General features: G+C 35.1%; 1 protein-coding gene across 1 annotated transcript in view; it reads left to right on the plus strand.

Annotated features, from left to right (window-relative positions):
• Positions 1–15877, plus strand: part of LOC105618097 (neural cell adhesion molecule 2) — a 79741-nt gene that overhangs the window by 46418 nt on the left and 17446 nt on the right. The window contains exon 5 of the mRNA XM_012199637.1: positions 14027–14178. Within this exon, the coding sequence (XP_012055027.1) occupies positions 14027–14178 (152 nt within the window). The remainder of the gene's footprint in view (positions 1–14026; positions 14179–15877) is intronic.

Below are 15877 nucleotides of genomic sequence, written 5' to 3' on the forward strand. Positions count from 1 at the left end.
GTACGTACGTACGTACGTACGTACGTACGTACGTACGTACGTACGTACGTACGTACGTACGTAGTACGTACGTACGTACGTACGTAAGTAGAGAGAGAGAGAGAGAGAGAGAGAGAGAGAGAGAGAGAGAGAGAGAGAGGAGGGGGGAGAGGAAGGGAGTGGGATAGAAGATAGAAACGTAAAAGCAAAAGAGCGGGGCGAAAAGTCTAGGTTTTTCTCTTAGAAGCATCCTTACAGGGCGATTCAAGAGGAAACATTGCTAATGTACTTGAAAAGAAGATAACTTTAGGTCATAATCATTGATAATTAATATTAATTTTTATAATTACCTCATTAACAATTAAAAGAATTCACACCTATTCGCTTTGCACGTATTCGTATGATTCATTATACGTTCTAATTACCTTTGATATTATCTCTGTCACGTAAAATTAATTAAAGTTAATATAATATTCTGATATTAAAATTAATTATGTTAAATTTCTCTTTTATTGTCTCTAATAATAATAATAATAATAATAATAATAATTTTGCGATAAGAATGAATTAATTAATCTTTACTGGTACTGACAAACTGATTTTGTGCTAATTTTAATGACATTTATTATATCTGTAAAGCAAATGAAAATAATCATGACCTGAAAACCTTAGTTTTTGAAATCATAACTTCATAAATGTTTGAATTGCAGTTGAATCGCGTTGTAGGATGAACTAAACCGAACTTTTTGTGCATATATGTACAGAGATGACACGCCGGAATGAGGACGAAAATACCTCAATAGTTCTGAAGAAAGGAAGCCTAAAGATCTTCATGAAAACCTGCAACTTCGTCAAAAGCAGCTTTGACTATATTATTAATAATGATCATTTTTGAAATTTAATAAATTCGCAAGAATTTCATTAAATATAATTATTCGATTGTCAGATCAAAATTTTACGATGCAATTGATCAACAGCTAATTTTAATAAAAACGAAATGTGAAATTAATATCAATTACCATTATTTATATAGATGTGTAGAGAACAATCTGCCACGTTCCGGTAATAATTTCATTCCGAATAGTCGAGATTCCAGTTTCAATTGTTGTTCGTTTATCATTGCTTCGTTCTGTTGCGGAGAATTGAGATTTCAGATATTCATGGAACACGTAACGCACGTTATTTTGGAGCTGAAAACTATATATATATATAGAGGGAAAGTTTCATTTTAGTAAAGGTCTCATCACTTCGCAGAGTGCGAAAGTAAGTTCATCCGCGAAAGAACATATGTGCGTCGCATTAATGTTGAAAGAAAAACAGTCGGGTGCTTTCATTACGGTGCTATAGAGCGCGATGACGTTTACCCAACATCTCGCTGCAATTTCTTGAAAAGCACCAGGAACGAACAGGCTTTGAGATGAAATTGAAGCTATCACGACCGCGCGTAATTTTTAAACTTAATTTGCTCTAGCTTACGCGCAAATAATAATCTAACAGATATTAATCACTCTGTCGATACTCACTCTCTAATTGACTTTAACAGAAATTATTATGATTTAAATATGTTACATTACGATAAATTGACGTTGTTTAGCGTGATTGTCATTCCGGACGAATCATGCAAGATAGAATAAATGACCCAGTTGAGACATCGAAAGGGAGCTCCGCTCAATGTAATCCAATGCATTTATAAAGATACGAAATTAGAAATGTTCTTATTTGAGAAGCAGATTAAACGATATCATTTCAATATAGAATTGAATAAATATTAAAGACTTAAGATTTGTTAATTCAATTGTAACATATAATTTTTAATTACACTTATCAATTTTATAGGTCATGTATATTTTAGTATATTAACGTTATTTGCTCTGCATATCAATATAAAATGTTTACATGCTACGTATATACATAAATATAGCTTGCATTCTCCATTATACGTATAACAAGCTATCTGTAGGATGAATTGCAAGTATTTGCAAATCTAGACTAATTCCAATTGAACTTATGATATTGTTTCTTGTTAGTTTACTGAGCGTTTTCGTAGTTTCTTGTTTACGTTTAGGATAGGGACAGCATAGTTATAGACCTCTCTCGACCGAGTCAAGAGATAGCACTTGCTATTCAGCGCAACAATTTCATTACAGTTCTGTACTCTGTCCAAAGCTGTCTGAAGCTATTCAATATCTCCTCTCAATTCTCGCAAATCAAAAGGAAATATTGTTTACACGTTTCGTCCGAAGGATTCATCCTGCACAACTCGAAAGCGAGAACGAAGTAGACACCTTCTTGACTTCTTTCATCACGGTGAATGGTTGTTTTTGCGGGGAAAAAGATTGCGTACATAATTTAATCTTGCTTTACTTTAGACTTTCATCACGCGCGCGAGAGCGATGCTCGGGAGGTGATGCATATATCTCTGCCGTTCCCCAAAACGAGGTTCTCGCGATGAAACTATGGTGATACGCGCGCAATACCAACCTCCGTCCATACTCGTTCACGTCCGTATACATCGCGTTCGCAATACACGGGCGTGACATGGCGCGCTTGCTTGTTATAACGCGCACGACAAATCCCGAGCCGCCGGAATTGTGGATTAATGAACGGTCTCGTTATGCGACGCGAGTCTGCCTTGTTTATCGTCAACCGCTTCTATCGAGAAGCGATATGGCACCCTTGGATCGATAGTCATTAGCGTGCGCACGTACAGGCAAGTATAGACGCACGTAAAATACGCACACGTTTGCTTTCAAATATACCTTTTTTATATACACATATTATATATGTACGCTGCAAACGCAGCGCAGTCGCGCATACAAAGATTCATATAATCATTAGATTGCACAAATTGTGTACGTGTATACGTGCGCAGACTTCGCGGTCGTTTCTAAAAGGACGCGCTAACGATGAGGAGAGAACGAAGGATGAGCAGAATGACGTAGTTAGACCGTGTAGAATCACAGGAGTCCCGGGGGAGTGTCAGCGACAGGCTCCTCGCGAACACCGCGAGAAAACTTTAATGCACGTCGTCGAGTTAGATTGTCATAATTCGCAAATGCGAGCCAATTTAAGTTAATTCATCGCGACGTCTGTCAGGACTCACAAACTGTGTGGCTGAAAAAGAAATTCGGAAGTTTCTCTTTGTCCTTCCGACTTCCGAATGTTTCCCAAATTCTTTAACATTCTTGAAATAACATTTGCGCGAAAAAGCTCTAATATCCAACTGTTTCAAATTTTATCGGTAACTTGATATTTCGCTTGAAAGTCCTAAAATATTTGCCAGTCTCTCCCGGGAGAATATGATATTCCTCGCACGTTGAAGTACGAAGGAGCGGAAGTAATAAAAGAGCGGTCAATATCGGGAGAGATCCAATCAGCAAACGGAGCTTTATCACTATTCGTCTCGTCTTATCCGAGCATACTCCTGTTCGTCCTAGCCGATTGGTTTAGCTGTAATAGCTCTCCCTTTAAAAACCATCAATGCTTCAATATTTCTGTCTGAAAAGCTCCATTTCCATGCTTTCATTTCCCCATCACGCAATCGTTCTTGGTCATTAATGAGGCGAATCTAATTCTATCATGGTTCTGTATATTTTTTTATAATAAAAATATAAATGAATATATTCATAAACAATGTGATAATGCCGAGCAAGCTAAAAAAAGTTACGAACGGATAAGAACAAGCTTTTGCACTTTAAGGAAATTTAAGTAGCATTACTGTAGCGGAGAAAAAATTGAAATGATACTATTAATATTTTTTAGCACAATGCATATTTTCGGTCATTAAATGTAGTCATTTTCTAATTAAGTAATCTAATAATTAAACAAAACATGGTCTAAACGAAGAAATTATATTAGCTTGTACTAGATTTATTAGAAAATATAAAGAGTAACAAAACAATTAGAGTACGTTCAAATGTACACCAAGAAAAAATTTTATTAAATCCTAATTTTTTTTTCAATAGTATTAACATTTACTTATATAAATATTTATTCAATAAAAAAAATAGAATCACACAAAATTAATAGTTCTTATATTGAATATATTATAAATAAATTATTATAAATAAATATTATAAATAAATATGTTTATATTTAGTAAATAGTTACTACTATTTACTAAATATATTCAAATAAATATTTATTAAAATTTAATACATTTTTTTCAGTATATGCAATACATTTATTTATTTATTTGCACTTAAAATATTTAAATGCAGGTAATTTACGTTATACAATATTTATAGACAATATAAAAAATATATTTATATAAAATGCCATTATTAAGAAACTTTTGTTATTAAATTATTATTAAAAAAAAGTTTGTATACTGTTCAAGTCTCTTTGTTCTTATAATCGAATTATCTTAATTACTCGGAGCCAGTTCTTGAGAATTAAGGGTTGAGGGTTCTAAAGGACCTCATAAAAATCACGGTGGAAGGTATGGATAGAACGAAAGAGAGTAAGGTATTCTTTTTGCGGCGGACACCGTTTTCGTTCCACACTTTTTCCTCTCTTCGACGATCTTCCCCCTTTTCGCCGGTTACGACGACAGCTTTCATCCAATTTCCTCTTGTCTTGAGAAACTTCACGACCCCGCATGGCCGGTGCTTAAGTGGAAGTGCTCTTTCATGCGGCATTCGACTCATTGTCAGCCTCGAGATTGACAGTCTTCGACGAGTCCAGGGCGCAGTAATTTAAAGTTGCGTCTTCACGAAGAACTGAAATCATTTTTCGCGACAGTTCTTTTTTTTACCATTGTTCCCGTCTTTGAATTATACCATCGGCATTTTGCAAGTTTGCTCTCACGATTTTTCATTCCATTATTCGGTTAATAATTACGAAATTTTATCACGAGAGAAATAAAGTACATTTTCGCCAATATGATCTTCATCGAAGCTCGATCAGGAGTTTCGAGTTAATGCAACCGAGCTTGCATTTCCGAGCATTTCGCGACGTCAGAAATCTATTACCGCAAGATTGGACGTTTTGCAACCGCGTTTGAAAGATGGCCCCGACGGCTGTGGTACTCGGCTGTAAAGCCTGGAAAAGTTCAACCGCAACCGGAGCAAACTGTATCGAACTCCAAATTACTTGGTTGCATAAGGATTCACTTTGCGCGTTAACGAACTAGAAGTTGAAGCAGTGTATTACCTCAGTCGTGTTTGAGGGAGCCTCGCGTACGAATAAAGAGAGACCAATGTGGCCGCAAACATTAGTTACAGTTAATTAAGGCTTAACCCATTTAACCTTCCCTCTTTTTAGGAACAGAATTAGAAGTGTCACTCGAATGAGAGCTAGTCAGTCCGAATTACGGTAGCTCAAGTAACTGTTTGCTGCGCAATAAGTCAAATTTCTGAGTACGGTCTATTCCCAGTGCAACGCACCATCGCATTCGCTTTCCGTGTAATAAATTATACACATCTTAACCGTAGAAACCATCAGTGTCGTCGAGGCAATTTTCCGACGATCGATACACAGAAATTACACGTTTCCTAGTCTTATCACCTGCTGGAATAATCGACCCTTAGGTTCACTCCCTGGATTACGAAGACCGCGCGTGATCGAGCGCGTTGCTTATCCGCGAGAGAGGAACCGAGTTACAATTAATTCTTAATGAATATTTATGATGCGCCGGCCGACAGAAATTATGTCGTTCATTGAGTTAAAACCACAGACAATAGGGCTTATTTGCCGTTTCCACGCGCAACCCGGTGTTCGCCGAGAGAAGTCGTCGAGAACTCGGTCACCCGCCGCGAACGAGACGTGTACACCGTGGCAAAAAGTTGGCAACGAGTTTGCGAGGAGCTGGCTTCGCGACTGAGGAAAATGCTTCCCTCGCGTACTGTGCGTGCATGAAGAGATACGGAACTAAGGTAGCAGAGAAATAGACGACAGCGTTACGAGAAATTACGCTGTGGAATTGTTGTCACGAAATATTCAGAACTTGGTGGAACAGATTTTCTTGCATTTTTAGAACTGTAGCTCATGCTTCAGGAGTAGAGAATGTTGTCAACTTTTGAAAAACGAAGAGTTTCATTAACTCAAAAATTACAGTTAACAGCCAAAATTTCATTTTACAATTTTAGCGTAAAATAAAAGTTTCTTTTTTCTTTCTTCTTTTCTTGTCATTTTTATTATTTTTTTAATATAATAATTTTTCTTCCACAACATATATTATTATGGAATTCTAACATTATTAATTTCAGTGTACGTCGCATTTCAAGAAGAATATAGTCAATTTTTGAAAAAAATAAAGAATTTTATCGGCCCTTAAAAAGTTAAACCCAAAATTCCATTTGTATTATAGCAAAGTCTTCAAGTCTTTCTTCTTCTTGTTATATTTATTATTTTTTAAACGTAATGGCCTTCCTCTCACGATATACACAAAAATTGATATTGTAAAATGTTTAGTTCGATATAAAGATAAAAATGACACAAAGAAGCTAGAAACTTAATGATTTAATTAAAAAGTTTACTTAGTAAAAAACTTTTTTCTTTGATTCCTTCAAGTTTTTTACTCGAATATGTTTTTTTAGAGCATTTGAAAATTTTGACGTTTGTCTAAAATTTAGTTTTTGCATTCATCCAAAAGATTTTTGTGAAAAAATAGCTATAAAAGTCAAAATGTAATACAATGACACTAAGTGGTAGTGATTAAGAATATAGATTCATTACTGTTCATAATTGTTTGAATAATATTTTATACTGTACTTCCATATTTTTTTGTATATTTCACGGTTTTCACGATGTAAAATCGGCGTTTGATAGCTGATCCCGAGGGGCTGTTTCCAAACCTGCGGCGAGGAGTGTATAGAAATATACGCGCAGTTAGTAGCGTGCGTAAACCAGTTTTAGGTAAGAGAGGATGTGACTTCCGACCCGCTTTATACCCGTGGGACATAATCCGCGGGGAAAACGGTTGAATGCGAAATGGCACGGAATGTCGACGTCAGTACGATATAGCCGGTTGCGTGAAGCAAATTTTCCCGCAGGTGTACGCGCGATACGACATTTATAGCATTCGCGATGATGTGACTGGGGAACAATAGCCATATCCCGATTTCGGGCTCCTGGATGAACTTAACGGAGTAAAGATAAAGCATCTACGCGAAGGAGCCGTGATAGATAGTATACGTATGCTGTACATATATATGCGTCAAGATTACGTTTAATTCTATGTGTGCCTACGGTGATCCGCTGAATCCGCGTTCCTATTTGATAGGTACGTCCGTTCTTCAAAAGAGATGAAGTTGCGCTTTGTGATAAGAAATGCCAGAGAAATTAAAGTATTATATCCTGTTCTTATTCGATTTAATTTTATAAAAAAACAACATTTGCGAAGCAACAAGATAGATAAACTCAGATAGCTGCCGAGATAAATAGAATTAAATATATATGCGTCATCTCAATAATGATTTATTTAATGACTCAATCCAAAAACAGATTTGAATCAATCCAAGAACAGCCCAACAGTGTCTATTTTTACGCAAAAACAGATTATTATTACGCTTTTAATAACGACATCATTTATTAATACAATTCATGACAACATCGATAGGATGACGCTATTAAATGTTATCAAGTATTTAGGTAACATTATATTTGTAATTGAACGCTTTAATGCAGTATATCTTTAATGGCATATACGCCATTCAGTGACGATTGGCGTGTCCTACATGACGATTACCTACCGTTAGAAGCAGATTTACATAGACGTGCAATATGTGGAATTTTGCTTCGAAGTGACAGCTAAATCTACTAATATCCGCCAACATGCTAATATGATTTGTAACTCTCCTGCGCACCGCGTGTATGCGCCGTGGATAAAGCTATACTGAATCCACACCCATTTGCCGATACGTCTGCCTGTTAATATTATTATTAGTATTATTATTGAATAAGCGAAAACACATTTGCGGTGAAGGAGGGAGATGCGCGCAATTCCGCAATACAGATTAATCTGTTTAAGACATGCGTATTTCTCACCCTTTGAAAGCAAATTTCTGTGAATACATACATATGTATATTCTAATTTATGTTACAAAGTAGCATACATATAACATATGTTATAATGTTTAGTATGAAGTTTTGAATTACATTAAGGTATAAATACATAATCATTTTAATTAATTATAATTATTACACATTATTTATCATACTAATTGTTTATTATTAAAAATTACTGCTAATAATTAATTGATTACTAATTATGCATTGAAAATTTACAATTACCTATAAATACTTGCTTTTGCTTAGCAAATTTATTATATTAAATTTTGTTAGTGAATTGCTAAAATAGAATGAAATAAATACATTTGCTCTCATGTCATGCTAAATAACATAATTGCGTAGAAATAATTAAAATTAATCTACATTAAAATAAAATACAGTTATTATTATTATTTTAGTTATTATTATTATTATTTTACAGCTATTTTACTACTCTGTAAAATCAATCAATTTCTTTCAAGAAAGTAGATTTGCCATCTTCGTAATTTTTCTTACCGCGAACAAATAGATTATTGACAATGATTAATCTGATCGTAGACTTGTCTGTCGATATTCGGTAAACACGTGATGATCGATAAGCGAACGTGATTTGAACTTCGATTTAAGCGCTGCAGTGGCGTAAAAGAGGATGATGTAACATATCAAAGGGTTAAACGTCGCGGCGACATTACAGTTGCATTAATTAACCGAGCATGAGGCTGAGGACTTATCGCTAATGAAACGGCCGCTTAATTAAGATGCAAACGAGACGTTTCTCGCGTACGTGCGCGTAGCCACGCGCGTTGGCTCGAGCTTCGCGTCGCCTCGTTCTAACCCTCTTCCGTCTCTGCTCCTCCCCCGATTGCGAGTCCATAAATCTCAATCCGTAAACTCAAACACCGGTGGAATTGCAAATCGTAAGTAACAAACTGCCGCGCAAAGACTCGCGGCATTACAACGAGCAACGGGCGGACGGATAGCCTCCCCCGCTCTTTGAAGCGAAGCGAACGAGAGATTGGTAAGGCGTCTCGTATATATCGCACCACCACCATCATCCCCTGCACCACCACTCTGCCACGTCGCGCCTTTGTCAATATTAGGTTTCCCCGTGATTACGTAATAAAGTAAACGTCGTTTTAACCCCTTTAGTCGGCGCGCTATCGACCGCCGTTCGAATTAGTTCGGTGCAAGTCATGTAAATTAGTCCCGAGTCGTAACTCAGGGGGTGGAAATTGGGGAAAGTGGTGGCAGCAGCGGTGGCGGCGGCGGTAGCGGCAGCGACAGCAACGGCAATGTCGGGCAAGACAGCCTTATTGCCGGTGGCGACGGGTTAGAATGCCTGAAATATTACTATGCCAATCGGGTTGTCCTGGCGCGATGGCGGCGACGGTCACGGTGCGATTAAGTAAGTTTCTTTCTCACTGAATAGAGGTCCCCAAGGTAACAAGCTGAACCAAATTGCAGAGACGGTCCCCACATATTCCCAACTGAATTATTCACTCCAGCGAAGCTTCATGATTCACCAAACACTAATTTTGTACGAGCCAACAATGTGTGATCTATAAATGTTTATTTAATTGGAATTCTAAAGTACTATACTCTATTTATCTGATTTGGTCCTGTCGTTTTATTAAGGAAAAACGAATATTTTACGAGCTGAATAAACAAACTTGTTCTATTTTTGCTTCATTTATGATAAATCATTCGATTGAATCGAGAGGTTAAGAAATCTTACTTATTCTATAAGTAGATAAGCTAGACTCTTCAGGATAGAAAGAGATATTGTTATGTAAGGTTTCTGTTTGAATTGGAATATTTGTGCGCTTATTGACTCCACGCGAGCTATCGAAACTTGTGGTGTTTCTGTCTGCAACGCTGAGTCTACATAAATATATGATAACCCATGTAACTCAATTTCGTGAAAAATGGGATATATCTCGCTTCTAATGTTTTTCAAATTCAATTTGATTCTTTTACGTAGAAAAGAAGGATTTTGTTAAAATATCTAAAAATTAGTTGGATATACAGATCTGAAAATAATTTTATTGGATAATCAAAATTATGTAGAACGCTCGAGTATGAGCAATGTTGCAAAAAATTTTAACGTTCTAGCAATCAGCTTGAGCGTCCTACATAATTATTTTGATGGTCTAACAAAATTATTTTTAACTCTATGTACGCATATAGCTAAATTTTTTAATACTTTAGAAAAACCGTCTCTTTTAAATTTTTTTTTGATATTTATATTTTTTCATTTCTGTATATCCACAAATATTGAATGTACTGAAAAATTACAGTAAATCTTGAAAAGCGCGATAAGAAATTGCTTTTCCCAAAATAGCAGTAAAATCCTCATTTTATCCCAGACCGCTCGCGCTTTATTCGTCAATAAATTTATGATAAAGCTGAAATTACGAGCGATTGAGATATATGGAGCGTATGCATGCGGCATAATTCCGTAATCGATCTTGAATTATTGAGTGGAAGTAAAACTGTAGGGCAGAATAATATCGGCGAGGATTTCACCGCGGGCAGCAAGATAGAAATCGGCTTTAATTAATTTCATTATGCGGCTCATCGCCGGATGGCCGGAATCTCTACTGGAATGAGGATGGAAGAGTGGTTTGTGGCAGCGTAGTGCAAAAATGCAACACCGCTTTTTAATTAATAAATGTCATTTACGAGGCGGATGCCCGTCCTTTACTCCGATTGATGCTATTCAAGACTGACAAGTTTTCGTCCTAACATCCCGCTCTGTGTTCGACGTCACGTCGGAATACGCTGTCCTCGCGAATAATTACCGCGATCCGTAAATGGACGTGCGCAAATTACTTTAAAAGAACGACGAAGATAGATCGTTTCCGTACGAATATTTTCGGTCCATACAACTTGTGACGCTTATCGTCGTTCATATCATGCCGTAAATCAAGGAACTTCCATAATGTATGATCCTATAAATACAATAACCAAAACCTCCGATGGTTGTACGCAGCTAACATTTACCATTACCGATTTGCGCGGCGGTGCTTCCAGTATCCGCAAAACCATCGTTCGCGGTCATTTTGCGCCGTTATCGACAATCGCCTTACTCGCGCCTCTATAAATTCTCAGTCACATCGCGTGCAACGTACAGGTATAGCCGAGGGCAACGCAACGGATCCGCAATTTTCTCCGGGTTCAACGCACTCCGGATGAAAATCTTTATCCAAGCGGCTACGGGAAAATTCAGAGGATGTGCGAATAACAATATACGCTACGCTTTGCATCAAATATATGGATGTTTGAATTAAACTTCACAATACTCTTGCTCGTTCAATATCGAAGACAGTAATACTCATTCAATCTGTCGCGAAATAACTATTATTTCTCTTGAATTTAGGAATCGATTTTCGAAATACATTAGCATATTACATTCCCATTCCATTAATATTTTATAAGATTATTATGACTTTAGCAAACTCGGAAAGAACAATTTTGCTGAAGTATCTGAAAATTTAGCTGGCTACAGATCTGAAATTAACTTTATGGGATCATGAAAATAATTATAGTAGGACGTTCAAGCTGATTGTTAAATACCAAAATGTCGTTGCAGCACTGCTCATCATGCTCGAGTTTTTTTATACAATTATTTTGATGGCCTACAAAATTATTTTCAAATCTGTATCTTAAATTTTTAGTTACTTCAACAAAATCATTCTTTCCGTACATAACCAAAATTTAATAATTGAAATGATAATTTTAATAATTTGATAATTTTAATAATTTTAATATCTTTAATAATATTAATTCTAACTCAAACAAGCCAATGTTATTTACTGTTGTTTTGACATCAAAGTGACAAGTAATATCAGCTTAATTGTTTGCTAAGAATTTTCTTTCTTTAATGATATTAATTCTATTACCATTCTAAAACTGTGTACAATGAAAAGAATACTAATTTCAAAATCATTCTATATCGGAAAGTTATAAGTCGATATTTCTACAGTATATATAGCTCGGCGTTCTATGTACAACTGGCGACAATTTTCTGAACAACTTCAATTCCTCGTACGCGAGCGAAGTGCACGCCGATGATGTATCGCTTTATAACAAAGAGGATTTATCAACGTCAATTTGGCGTGCAGGAAGGTACGCGTCTTGCGGCCAGCGACCCGCTATAACGAAGAAACGAGCAGCGGTCGAGGGCAGCCAAGCGCTTAATTTTACTCGCGCCGTTATCGCGAGGACGTTAGAACAACGAGTGGGGTTAATTAATTGCGGACCTTTTTTAATTTGTCTTGCTAGACGCCGGGATTACCGCGAAATTTTTAAACCGATACATCCAGTCGAGAAGCGGAAGCAGTAAATTGAAGATACTTTGTTGAAATGCGAAAGGGGACTTGGGAAAAATTTATTTCTCGGAAAAGTCTGCGATGATAAAGAAATGTGGCAGATAAAACGTATATACTCTAAAAAAGACTCTAAAAAAACTCTCAGCTCAGATAAGAAGAAATTTATTCCATATATATTGTCGATTAGTTTATTCGTTTTCATACATTTTTGCACACAAACTTACAAGGTGACTTAGGAAGAGTTTACGTATAAAAAAAAATCTGCGAAGCCTCATTGCGAAGTCACCTTGAGAAACACTTGAATCATCTTGAAAAAGAGCGCGCAAGATGGGACGCAAGATTAATTGTCCTCGCTCTAAATTAAGTTATTCACTTTGTTATGGTACCTGAGCTATCGCGCGGCGAGATACATGGCGCGTGATAAAGTAGTAAGAGAGCGGAAAAGAGAGAGAGAGAGAGAGAGCAGTAGTAGGATTAATGAGGAGAGGGAGAGTTTATGATCTCACGCTTAAAATTCGTCATACCGGTTATATGACTGCAGAATCACCTTTTCAATTCGGTACGTAATTTAATCACATGTTCAAATATTTTTTTGTCTAGATGAATTTATTATTTCTGTTCGTTTTATCCGGAAGTAGACGTGTGATTTAACTTAACATTAGCAAGTCCCCATTTTGACGGAAATATATTTATGCACATACACACTGTTTAATACTAATAGAACAATGATAATTCCTTCAGTACAACATTTGGTTATTTTTAACTTCCGTGTGTGTTAAAATGTAAATCAATTAAATCGCTATGGTTAAATTGCTAGTTTCAGAGTAAATAATATCCATATTAACGTTTGCATTTAGTAAATAGTAATCTAAATTGGAATTAAATTTAATAATACATTTCTTGAATTGAATTATTTAATTCCATTGTTTTAATCGAATAAATTGACGACACATTGAGAAGCAGTGTCGACCTAGAAATGATTAAAAATAATTCAAATTGAGATAATTTGACATTATGAATTTAGTGCACGAAATCAAGGTGTTCAGTTATTAATAAATTGAGAGATATAAAAATGAAAAAATACGGCAAAATGATTGATGTACATTCCTCTCTCGGGTTAATGTAAATAGAAACTATTTTTGTGTGACAAATAAAAACAATAATAAGTAAAATGATAACTTTATACTCCTCAGTTTCAGCAAATGTAAGAAAAGTATACAGTAGGATCAGTGCGGTACTTATTGTGTAAAAATATTATTCAGAAGGAATATATCCGTATAAGGTTCGATTTGCTTTTGTCATTCTCAATAAAACAAAAATACATATTATATCTACATAATCACGTACTTTTGTGAATGAGTATGGCAACCATAGATCGAGCAAATTATCAGCTCAATTATAAAGTTTTATCTAGTTCATAATTGATCGACCGAAAGGATCAAAAAACTTTTACAATAAGATGTTATAATAAAAATTAACTGTATAATAACCAATAAAAAACTTTGATAGAAACCACCAAAAATAGAAACAATATTAACGTTTATGTCTATTAAATTAAATTAAGGTTATGTTAATGATATTGATGAATTTAAATGAAATAATAGTATCTAAAAATTCTTGCTAGCAAATTTTGTGAAAATCATTTCAATATTTTTTTGCAAACATTTTACAAAAAGATAAGAAATATTAAACGTTATTTAATTAATAAATTGAATAATTTTCAGTCAACCCCTTGGAAGTGAAAATAATTGACGGAAGCCGACCGCTGTCGGCAGGCAAGAAATACGACCTGGTATGCACAACTTCCGGTTCCAGACCACCAGCTAGCGTCACCTGGCGGAGGAATGGTCAACGCTTAGTGGATTCCAAGGAGACCGTAAGTGTGTTCCTTTATAGAATAATTTTCGTTCTTACAATCAACGTACATTCCACCCAGCCATTCTCGGCAGTGCATAAACTTGAGTTTGTAATCTTGAGTAAGAGAGAATTCTTGATTCCTTTATCAAGATCATCACGTTAATTCATGTTGAATATTTAACCCTTTTAAACAAATGGAAGATCATGATATTTCTTTAATGGAAATGGATCTTAATGGAAGATCATGCTAAAAAATACATTATAAATCTATTTGATCATTTTTTATAATATATTGTTTTTCTAGTGATGATGTTTTAAATATAAACGTAAACAAATATAATAACTAAGATAAATTATCGACATAAATGCCTTGTTAAGTTATTTTTCGTTTATGCTGTAATACATTAAAAACGCATCTGTCACTGCGAAAAAGTTTTGTCCTACGCGTGTCTAAACTTTTAAAATTTTTCTTACATATTTACTGTGTTTTCGCCAAACTGTAAGAAGATATCACAAAAGTTCTAGAGAAATATCTTTTTCCTCTTTATTTTTATTTAATTTATATTTAACTTAAGAAAAGAAACTTATCTATGTAATATATAAATCGGAAAATACGAGAGGAACGTGTAATTATACCTTTTTTAATTAAAATCGATACATTTTCGGCTGTGTGTTATTGATGATAATTCACGGATTAATTTCCTCATTAACGAAAGACGATTAATCTCTCACTGTACTTCGACTCGTCTGGTTGACATGTGTCTCCTAATTTCGCGGCGAAGCAATTTCCACGTTCAATTACCGTGGATTAAACGACACCAAAAAAGACATAGGCTGATTACGTGATTGACTGCCGTTTACAGTGAAGCCTATCGTGCAGGGATTATGTTTAATTGACAGGAAATAAAACTATCCTACAGCTATAAGTTAAGATATATTCCTAATTTAAGCATCATTGAGATAAAAGAGGGTACGATGCGGCAATGATTTAATGAGATTAAACGTTAAGAATATTCAAATATAATTAAATTACACACAACAAATATAAGTAAATTGCTTATATAAACTATGTTTATTTTAATTAAGAATATTCTTAATGTATTATCCACTTTTAATTGTAAACAAACTATTTGTTCTCAACTGATTCTTCTCGTTCATTAATTTCATACTTTTTGTTTCATTTTATTTATCGATTTTTCTTTTAGTGAAAACTTCTCGGAAAATTTTTTAATTAAATTAATTCCTTAATTAAACATTACTTTTCATATGAAATTAGGATAGGTTAATCGATAACTAGAACAGTTTTTCTCTTTCTCTTTTTTTAGAAAGAGAAAAATATTAATATGTTGGTGTTATGAAACAATTGTTTATTGAATAGTTTGAACGTTTTGTTCACAAAATATGAAATTCCCTCCGTATAAATCTTGCATCGATTTACATGGAATTGAAAATAAAATGAAAAAGCTAGAAACTGTTGTACAACAATGTTACACAACCGAGTCGTACGCTATGTTCTGATAAAAAAGTGTAACATTTCGTCGTTACGGGATTAATCAACGGCAATGAAGAGGTACGTCGCAAATATCGATAAATCTAATTACATGCAGCTCGAATAAAGAATATCTCACCGGGGTGATTACGATGATACTTGATCTATGAGAATGAAATCCTCTCATGCGCGTGCATCCCCCCCCCTCCTCTCTCTTTCTCTCTCTCTC

The sequence above is a fragment of the Atta cephalotes genome (genome assembly GCF_000143395.1).
Source record: "Atta cephalotes unplaced genomic scaffold scaffold00015, whole genome shotgun sequence".
Lineage (NCBI taxonomy): Eukaryota > Metazoa > Arthropoda > Insecta > Hymenoptera > Formicidae > Atta > Atta cephalotes.